Genomic DNA, 10,722 nt, shown 5'->3' on the forward strand with positions numbered 1-10,722 from the left:
TTCATGTTAATTTGTGAGCAGGATGAGGGCAATGCTTGATTCGCTTGCGTAATCACAATTGTCCACAACGAGGAGATGGCGTTTTACAAGTCCGGTCTTTTATACCAAGTAGCCTACTGGTAGTTGTTTACTCCTGAGCACTCCTGAGGGGGCCTAATGTTGGCGGTGAGTCTTACGTCCCAAGACCCATTCACTATATTAACACTCAGACCAACCCCTTTTCTGAATAGGACGGACCTAGCCTGTAAAGCTCTGCTGAAGTTGTTGAGAATCACTCCGTGATCCAGCTTGCATGCATTTTAATTAAGTTTACGAGTTTACCGCTAACTCCTTCACCATCCACAAAGAACATTCATTCAGTTTCAAAATTGTGGCGCATTTGGGAGTGAGAAACGTTTTTTAATTGACCCGTTTTGTGGAACTCGTTTTGTCGACTTAGTTTTATTCTAAAAAGGTAAGTTACTACTCGAGTTGCTTTTGCAGTTGATTCTTTTGCTTAAGATTTTTTGATCACTTTAGTCATCTCCTTGTTGACTGAGCTGAATGTCAAAAATTATGGCCATGCATGTTTAGTCTTGTTAGGTTTCAGGCAACTCAGTAGAGCCACTATAGACAGCACATTTTGTCATCCTCGTGTTTACCAAAAATAACACTAATTGAATCCGATGTGTTGCGTTCCCTGCCTCGTGGGGCAGTACACAGCTGCAAGTTAATGTTATCAAGCGAAATCATAGGCTTGGCCGCAATTCGATCGAGTTGTTTAAAAATGACTAAACTGACTAGTGGCGACACAACTTACTCAAATATACAACTCGTGGCCAACATACTAAAAAGTAACAAGGCTAGGTTTTGTGTGTGGGTGGGGGGGTGGGGGGGGGGGGGGTGGGTGAAATACTTAAGTTGATCAAGTCAGTCAAGTTTTAAAGCTTTAGGGTGCGAAGAAAGTTTTCAGAAGTAACTTACTGTGCCACGACAACTAGGCCAATAGTATTGAGCTTTAAGTAGCAGTCTAATCGATTTAAAAGTTAGAGATCCATCAATGGCCCGTTTTAACATTCTTCTGTTGGCACGTTACTTTTTGTTGTTGTAATGTTTAATTCTTCAAGTTAACTTAAATTTGATTAGTTTTTCAGTTAATTCCCCAAAGAACATGCCCATTGTTTATTGGTGTAGGCCTAAATGTTGTAATTTGCTATACATTCCCCTTTATTCTTTTAAAATGATCTACTTGTCAAGTAAAATGCTTAAAATGTATTCTCCTTTTGGTATGTAAATCTTGCCTGCCAGTGCTTTAGTTGGTAATCCTGTTTTCCTAGTTGAGCATTAAAGGCAGGGTAGGCAAAGTTGTTGAGAAGCATTTTTTGTCATTTGCCTTTATAAACTTTACATCTTGATAGCATCCAATACATATAAAGGTTTGATGGTAAAATGAAATTAATCCGACATCTGTGGGCGTCGCAAGACTGTAATAAACACAACCAATCATTAAGCCGTACACTGACTAATGATTGGACGGGCTCTCTGTCTGTACCTACCTACCTGAGCGCACTCTGCCCCTGCACTCTATGCGTGTTAATATAGTTTTGTGGGAGTGGCTTTGAAGGGAGGGGGTTGGATATTATGGTTTGAATCATTTGGAACTCAAGCTAAAATAGCTAGCTTTGCACAACTTGTCTACACAACCTTTAAATATCTCTCCAAAATGACCCTCCTTCCCCCATGAATAGTTCTATTAATTCCAGAGTAACTGCATGCTTGCCTCTGGCATGGGAGGGAGCCGTAAAGTGAGGAGCTTTTTTGTTGTTGTAATTTTCTGTAAATATCACTGTTTTAAATCCATTAACAGTATAGTCCAGTCACCATTGGTACTATGGTTGAGATATAGGTTTAAACGGTTCAACCATATTTTGGTAAATAAGAGAACCTCATATGTGCTTGAAAATATATCCCTGACTATTCATGTCACAGTTGGTTCTCTAAACGTATGACTGTAAGACACTTCATATAGAGTAAATTACTTAATGTCTGCCTGCCAAATGACAAACTTAAGTTTAAAGTATCTAGATAGGATTGGCAGATATACCAAAAGAATGCTTGAAACAAAAACTGTGCTCCAGCAGTGGTACGTCATTACAACACAGCCCAGCAGAGAGGGAGAAAGCACAGCAACTTCTGAACTAGATCTGCATAACCCACTGACCAAATATCAACAGACACTCAACCCTGGCCTTGCCCTGTAACATGCTAGTGTCAGGTCCCTGTCTCCCCATGCCCAGGGTGCCGAGCCTGAAATAGCCCACTCTTCCCTTACCGCGAGTCAGGTCATTGCATAAGGGGGTCCAGTTGCATCTGGTTAAGGCTTGTTTGGGTCCGACGTATCTTGGGAACCCTTGAGTCCCTCCTTGTGGTTGTGGTCAATGATCATTTGGGGTCAGCAAAAGCATCACTTCAATGGCAACCTCAGGAACTAATAATCAATAAATGATTGGCTTAGGTAGGCGGTTTTATTCTAGCTTGGGTTGCTAATATGGATGTCTTCTTAGTTGGTGTGTGTTAATGATTGAATCTGTCGGTTTTGCCTCAGGAACCCAGGTGGAATGTGTTAACTACCTAGCAAGGCACACCTCCACCTACAGGCACACACACACACACACACACACACACACACACACTGCTCCTCAGTCAGAACTGAAGGAGGTATCACAGCTGTGAGAACATAGACCAAATGGCACTTGATGGAAGTTTGTTTTCTTAAGAGTCTGTAGGCTGACCAAAGTAGTTGCATGACTTAGCATCCATTTGTGTTAAAGGTGAATGAACAAAGCTATTAAGTAATAGAAAACCCTAGCTGGCACCTACACTGACCTTTTATCCAATTTTTTTTTGTGTCTGGTATAGCAACCCATCCCTGGCCATAAAATAGTGTTTTCTAGCCAAGTTTACAACATACGTTTTTGACATGTATCTGTGTCTCTTGACGTCATATCTTGTGTTGACAGGAGGGATGGAAGTGTTTGCGTTGGTGGTGCTCTGCTCCGTTGTGGCCCCTGCATTGGGTGAGTACCGCGCTCTCTGGCCTTTTCGCGCTCTGGCTCCAGTTTGACACCAGGATGTCTGGCTGAGCTCAGTCACTTCTCCGTGTGACCTGGGGAAACACTCAGTGAAAGACTAAGCAAAATGGACGGAACTGGAAATGCCATTAAAAATAGCCGGCTCATGTCAAAACATTTGGACAGACATTTTGGCCTAGGTTTCCCTGTAAATTTAATCCAAATCAATTTGACTCAGACCTGAATTTCAAGCATCAGCAGTTCAATTGACCAGGCCTCTGGCCTGTTTGTGCTCTCCCAGGCTCAGCATTTGGCAGAGAGATGCCAGGTAAGTTAATTCTGTAGCTCTGGAGAGGAATGGAATGTGTGCAGTCTGCTAAAGCGAACACAGCTACGCACGAACAGCTTTGTTACTGACTTGTACGTTGTCCGTTGCGGGGCTGCAAGGGGCTGTGTCCTGTCTCTGTCCAATCCCTCCGAACCAGCCACAGAGAACACTTAAGTCTTCCAACACAGCACTTAAAAAGACCGTCAGCTTTAATATGTTGAATGTGGTGAATGAAATACTGAAATTCACCCAGACTTATATGAGGTGAAGACCATTTCTCACCAGAATAAGTTAAGTTAGGGATTTATTTGTAATCTCAGACTGGGCATCCACCCAAGCGTTTCATATTGTGGTACCATGAGGCCCTGTTTGTGCCCAGACAGTGGGCTCTCGGTTTGGACATGATCCTGAGCACGTCGCCCTACATGGGTTGTTTTTCTTGTTTTTGAGGGCTCTTGGCCAGGACTGTGAGGACACAATGCCAGTTAGCCTCCTAATGGCGGGGATGGGTGAGAGCGAAGAAAGCGTTATCTGGCAGAGAAGTTGACCTGCTTCCCCGTTGATAGTCGTCCAGTTCTTGTCGGGGAGTTCTCCATTATCATTCTAGTGATACGCAACACTGCCCTCACTCAAAACGCACAGGCAGACAACCAGAAGGAAAGGTCAGCATAGAAGGGATGAGACCGTTTTGAAGTGGTTTAACAGAATGGCTTCCTCCCACTTTCAGTCTTAAAGAGGAATGTCCCCCAACGCCTGAGGTATCGACGAGCCAGCTTGCTCCTGGCTGTGTGCTGTAACAGCATGAACACGACACTGACAAGCAGCTGTTTTTATTTTCCAGATGTTGGTCATTCCCTTAATGGGAATGGTGAACTACAATCACACCCACACTCTCGGACTGTGTTTGACTATTGCTCTGTTGCAAATGTTATTTACATTTATTCATTTAGCAGACTCTTTTATCCAAAGCGACTTCCAAGAGAGAGCTTTACAAAGTGCATAGGTCACTGATAATAACAACAAGATAGCCCCAAAACATAGCGAGTAGCCAAAACATGAAGCACGTGTTGTGAACAACCAATATAAGTGCCAAAGAGAAGAACCATAAGAGCCTGTAGTTAAGCAAGTTACAATAAAACAACATGAACCGCTGTAAGTGCTAGTGTACCTGTAGAAAAACAAGCAACAATAAAAACAATATATTACAGCGAGTACAAAAATGTAACTCAGTTACCACTAACCACAAGAGCAACAAGTCTCTAAGCAAGTCATTGTGATCCTTAAGGAAACTAACATCGGGTGAAGCAAGCCATTCCTAATTACCGTTGTACTCCCGGAACAAGTGCGTCTTGAGCCTTTTCTTGAAGGTGGGGAGACAGTCAGTGTCTCTGATGGAGGTGGGGAGTTGATTCCACCACTGGGGGGGCCAAGCAGGAGAATAACTTGTGTTGGGACCGGCGGTCTTGAGTGGTGGGACCACCAGGCGGTTGTCTGAAGAAGACCGTAGGTGACGGGTGGGGGTGTAAGGCTGCAGGAGAGACTCGATGTAGTCGGGTGCAGTCCCGTTCACTGCTCGGAAAGTGGTGTGTTGGATATTTTAGTTGTATCATGAAATGTTTAAACCGTACAATTTTCTGGGGTAGGTGTTTTCAGTAACTGTACACTCGCTTCACTCAGCTGTGTTATGTGGCATGATTTAAGGATGACAATGTGTTGTGCATGAATCTATTTCTTCCTGGTGTACAGAGCCAGCGGTGGATTGGAAGTTTATTGTGAGGAGTCAACAGCAGCCTTGTTAGCCATCATGTACTTCATTTGACTGTTTGTATTCTAAAAACCTATGTATCAGCCTAGGCAGTTTAACCAAACATTCATTAAATCATGTTAGGTACCACCACACACTGGGGTTCAAAGTCACACAGCAATGTGGTTGGTAAAAACATAAATTGTTTATTCTGTTTTGCAGCATCACCAATCGATGATCCCAGTGTCCCAGGTACCTGCTTTATATCTCACTTATTTCAAGCAAAAGCTTCACATGCTCTCATAATGATGTTTCAGGAAAAAGCAGGGTTGATATTCAAATGTTTCCACTGTGTACACACCACTTTGGAAACGTGTGTGTATGTATGCAAAGAGGACTCTAGTCCCAGTATACGACAAACTTATTTATAATAGTCTCTGACCTTTACCTTTTACAGGGCTCTTTTCAAACTGTCAGGAATACTAACAGCCCCTCCTACCTATGACTACATTGACATTAGTTTGTTCATTTTGCACTCTTATCCAAAGCGAGACTAGATCGATCTGGCTGCTAACCCCTTCTCTCTATGTACCCCCCTCCAGACTACGACAGTCCCTTCACTTACGGTGAGAACCAACATGGACTTTTGAACGTGTGACCCTCCACAGGAAACTTCTAGAAAGTCAAGATGGGGTTGCATTTTTCCATCCATCTCTCCAGTAGCGATGGGAAAATCATAACCCCCAAGGCCAAGCTTCCGGACTGCAGCCGCCAAATAGCTCTGATTCTGTCTGCTGTTATTCTCAAATTCTCTGTGGAGTCATAGTGGGGTCACATTGACGTTTGAATGTTGTCAATAGAATATCTAGAAAACGAATCCGGAATTATCTGGATACATATTAAATATTAATGTGGAGTCATCTGCTCCTTGTCTGGCATTCTGAGTAAAGCTGTGTGTTGGCAGACTATTGATGGTGATAAAATCCTCTCCCAGGAAATTGGATGATTGATGTAGGCTACACAGCCACACAGAGCCATTGCTGTAAATTCTATAAGCACCTATGAAGGCTCAACACTGATGTTAACAGTTTCCATGGACCTGCTCTGTAGATAGAAGTAAAGCAGACTTCATACAAGTAGAAGTTCGCTCACAGAACACACAACCTACTTAGCTCGCAATGGGAAATGACCTCTGGCCTCTTTTTCAGACTACAAATCCCTGAGAATCGGCGGGCTGGTGTTTGCTGTGGTACTGTTCGTCATGGGCATCGTCCTGATTGTCAGTAAGTGTTTCCACATCAGTTAAGGACAGCTGTGGGCCTACTCTGCAGCCTACTCTCTGCAGTGTACTCTCTGCAGTCTACTCTCTGCAGCCTACTCTCTGCAGCCTACTCTCTGCAGCCTACTATCTGCAGCCTACTCTCTGCAGCCTACTCTCTGCAGCCTACTCTCTGCAGCCTACTATCTGCAGCCTACTATCTGCAGCCTACTCTCTGCAGCCTACTCTCTGCAGCCTACTCTGTGCAGCCTACTCTGTGCAGCCTACTCTCTGCAGCCTACTCTCTGCAGCCTACTCTCTGCAGCCTACTCTGTGCAGCCTACTCTGTGCAGCCTACTCTCTGCAGCCTACTCTCTGCAGCCTACTCTCTGCAGCCTACTCTCTGCAGCCTACTCTCTGCAGCCTACTCTGTGCAGCCTACTTTGTGCAGCCTACTCTCTGCAGCCTACTCTCTGCAGCCTACTCTCTGCAGCCTACTCTCTGCAGCCTACTCTCTGCAGCCTACTTTGTGCAGCCTACTTTGTGCAGCCTACTTTGTGCAGCCTACTCTGTGCAGCCTACTCTGTGCAGCCTACTCTGTGCAGCCTACTCTGTGCAGCCTACTCTGTGCAGCCTACTCTCTGCAGCCTACTCTCTGCAACCTACTCTCTGCAGCCTACTCTGTGCAGCCTACTCTGTGCAGCCTACTCTGTGCAGCCTACTCTGTGCAGCCTACTCTGTGCAGCCTACTCTGTGCAGCCTACTTTGTGCAGCCTTCTCTCTGCAGCCTACTCTGTGCAGCCTACTCTGTGCAGCCTTCTCTCTGCAGCCTTCTCTCTGCAGCCTTCTCTCTGCAGCCTTCTCTCTGCAGCCTTCTCTCTGCAGCCTTCTCTCTGCAGCCTACTCTCTGCATCCTTCTCTCTGCAGCCTACTCTCTGCAGCCTACTTTGTGCAGCCTACTTTGTGCAGCCTTCTCTCTGCAGCCTACTCTCTGCAGCCTACTCTCTGCATCCTTCTCTCTGCAGCCTTCTCTCTGCAGCCTACTGTCTGCAGCCTACTCTCTGCAGCCTACTCTCTGCAGCCTACTCTCTGCAGCCTACTCTCTGCAGCCTACTCTCTGCAGCCTTCTCTCTGCAGCCTACTCTCTGCAGCCTATTCTCTGCAGCCTACTCTCTGCAGCCTACTCTCTGCAGCCTACTCTCTGCAGCCTTCTCTCTCCCTTCTAGCAGCGCCTGATAAAGCACATATACTCCTGAGGGACTGGCAGGCCAACAGCCTTGAATTACTTCAACACTGACCCCCGACCTGGGGGGGTCTTCCCCTCCCCTCTACACCCCCCTCCCCCAATCTTACTATCCTAAACCACCCGTCCTAGTATATATATATACTGCAGCAGTCATACATACACACATATATATACATGTACATACATGAAATGCCTGGAGCCACTGAAGGCCTGTAATCCAAACTGGCCTATAAATTTGTAATGGAGAGACCTTGGGCTGTCTTAGTCGTGCCCCCCCCCCCCCCCCCCCCCCCCCCCACTGCTTTAGATACAGCTCAGCAAGACCTCTGTAGTGTCCACTCCTAAGTGTTATTAGTTAAGCATGTGTTGCATGCAGACACATGAATTGCATGCAATAGCTCAGACACTGTTTCAGAAGCTTCCGACTTAGAGTGAATGTGTTTGTTCCCCCTGATTTGTTTTCTGTTAGTGTTTTTAGATCTGTTTACATGCTTTTCCATGTTTTCCATTAGAGTACCTCTGATTTTATTTTATGTTTTAATACAGGCCGAAAATGCCGTTGCAAGTGAAGCCATGGTAAGTTTGGTTATGATGGGATAAGATGCTGTCTCCTTGACTATTCAGAGTATTTTGGGGAAATGTTTGGTGGAAAACACTATCTTGTTTTTATTACCTTTCTTTATTATTTATGTTTTTCTTTGCATCTCAGGAAAGATTCCTGGCACAGCGACTGGGAACACGTAAGGTAAAGATGGTCAGATATGTTTCGGTGTTATTTTGCCTATAGAAAATTGCATTCACGGCTTGCGGTTTTAACAACTTAGTTCTTCCTTTAGGTGATAAGACGTTTTCCAGGGATGGGTTAATAGTAAGTACAACATTTAATCTTAGCTATTCTTATCAAATTAGTCTATTTTTTATTGATTTAATAAATACTATTATGAGTCTCCTTTGTTGACGCCTTTTTCTCCACTTTAGTGATACCAAGTCAAGCCACCAGCCGTCAGCATTGAACAGAATACCATTCGCCGACGAGGCAGTCACAAAAAGAGCTTCATCCCATGTCTACATCCTCTTGATATGCTCTCGGCTTGCCATATGTTTTAGTTCTCTATTTTTCTATGTATTCCTCTGCAAAGTCAAAGTGATTCTGTGTTTATTGTGTTTGTCGGTAAAGGGCTATACGAGGAAAGTACTTTTTTAATTAGAAATTAATTTAATGATTAAATAAACAACTGAAGAAAAATATTAGATTTTCATTGTGTAAATGCATGTTCATTTTGAACTGTTTGCATTATAGCTTGGGACAGCGGTTCTATATAGCCCCTGCAGCAAAGTTCTGCTGACGTTGTATGTCTTCACGGAGGAAGAATTGGCAACACATTCATCTTCCTCAAGAAGTGCAACGGTGTTAAAGTAATGTAACTAATAGTGGGAGTGTCTCTTGTCTTACAAAAACAAGGCCATTTCACTTTGAATTGCTTTTGAATTCCTACAGATATTTGTGGACATATGCCTTCATGATGCACTAGATGAACGTTGCATACAGCATATGCATCTGATATGGCCTTTCTTTCGAGGAAAATTGTCACATCAATGTAATAGTACTGCTATGTTGTCTTGATAAAGCTTCTGTGACTTAAGTCAACTGAAATAAACGGTAAATTAACTGATAAAATAATGGATGGTTTGATACGCAACGCTCCTGCAGTTTTGAAAATAATTGTCTGGACCATCCACTTCGCAATGCAGTCTTGTGTTTTCATTCGTGATGTTGCTAGGACCGCTCCGTCTGCCGCATTGAGGAGGAATGGGAAGCGCACCAAGAAGTGGTTCTGGAGCCCCCCGGCTCCGTGCAGCGACATCCGCATTGGTTGGCACACCTAGTTCTACTATCATAGGGGAATACCTTCATCACTGCTGCACTGGAAAACCGGTAGTCCACCGCAATTCTCACATTCAGCCACTAGGGGGCCTCCGCTGTTTGGTTGTTGAGCTGGTGATGCAACTGGAAGTGTAGAGCCGCAGTTTCCATCAGATTCCGCTGCTTATGTGCGCTTCACATCGTTTGAACCTGCGAGATTCCGAGTCAGAAAGTCAAAATCCTTCAACACAGCAGTAATGGAAGCAACACAAGGTTTGTTCTGGTTTAATCCATGACATCTTATTTATGTATATATATACATATATATATATATATATATATATATATATATATATATATATATATACATATGTTTTTAAATAGATATATATTTTTTAAATATAGCATATATGCTGCTGAAGTTTTAGTTGACTAGTTTATTATGTGGTCTTGTTTGATTTTAATTGAGATCTCATTACCTGGCAGACTTATTCTGTGCATGTAGTCTACGTGTAATCTAGGCTACTTTATTGAAATAATTTTAGATGGTGCTACAGTGCAGAGTGCCAGTAGAGATTTGTAGTATATATAATTTATTAAAGGTCTCTCTGTCAATTAATTGATTCTCAAAATCTATCTAATCTATCTAATGGGCCTACTTCTAAAATGCATGCAGTATTTTATGTTTGACCATAAAAATGGCTAATTCCGATTAGACTCTTATCGCTGTCACATCTAAAGATGGGGTAGCATGGTGTTGGGGTGATGTAGAAAGCGCCAGCTAAGCCATTAGAAAAAAAGGCGCGTTCAGCAACACAAAGCCGCATTATCGGCGCTCAGTTAAGACAAAATCATGCCAGCCAACTCGAACTAATTAGGGGCTTACATTTCCTCTGAAGATATCTTGGCCAAGATTATAGTTTAGGAGCATGTTTAGTTTGTTATGCTAAAACAGTTTCGATATAGCGTTGGTTAAATTCAACTAAGTAATACATTCTCGACATATTAGATGCAAATTGAATGCTAATCTATTGGTATGCATGTCAAAGACTTCACCGATCAACTTGCTCAAAGCATCGCCTCATCAGCCCCTCTGCGTCTCCCACTTTCTGTGGCGCGCCTTTTTTCTGCTGAGCAGAGAAAGCTGCATTGATCAAGCGCTCCGCATTAAAGCAGCAAGGGACCAGCGCCTGGTGTCTCAACCCAAAAAAATCGCGTCGTCAATAGAATTT

General features: G+C 43.6%; 1 protein-coding gene across 2 annotated transcripts; it reads left to right on the forward strand.

The window, feature by feature from the left end:
- Nucleotides 1–53: 53 nt before the first annotated feature.
- On the forward strand, nucleotides 54–8,872 carry LOC146300470 (FXYD domain-containing ion transport regulator 6-like). 2 transcript variants are annotated; one of them, XM_084702710.1, is made up of 10 exons: nucleotides 54–165; nucleotides 3,000–3,056; nucleotides 3,352–3,378; nucleotides 5,345–5,374; nucleotides 5,725–5,748; nucleotides 6,331–6,405; nucleotides 8,173–8,202; nucleotides 8,336–8,371; nucleotides 8,463–8,494; nucleotides 8,605–8,872. In XM_084702710.1, exons 2-7 carry the CDS (start codon nucleotides 3,005–3,007, stop codon nucleotides 8,193–8,195), a joined length of 231 nt encoding a protein of 76 aa, XP_084558836.1. In that variant the 5' UTR covers nucleotides 54–165; nucleotides 3,000–3,004; the 3' UTR covers nucleotides 8,196–8,202; nucleotides 8,336–8,371; nucleotides 8,463–8,494; nucleotides 8,605–8,872. The 2 variants fall into 2 exon arrangements, with proteins under 2 accessions (XP_084558836.1, XP_084558830.1); XM_084702704.1 differs by lacking the exon at nucleotides 54–165 and adding an exon at nucleotides 198–454.
- Nucleotides 8,873–10,722: the final 1,850 nt, after the last annotated feature.

This window comes from Hypomesus nipponensis, chromosome 2 (assembly GCF_054491055.1).
Source record: "Hypomesus nipponensis isolate SF chromosome 2, ASM5449105v1, whole genome shotgun sequence".
NCBI classification, from domain to species: Eukaryota; Metazoa; Chordata; class Actinopteri; order Osmeriformes; family Osmeridae; genus Hypomesus; species Hypomesus nipponensis.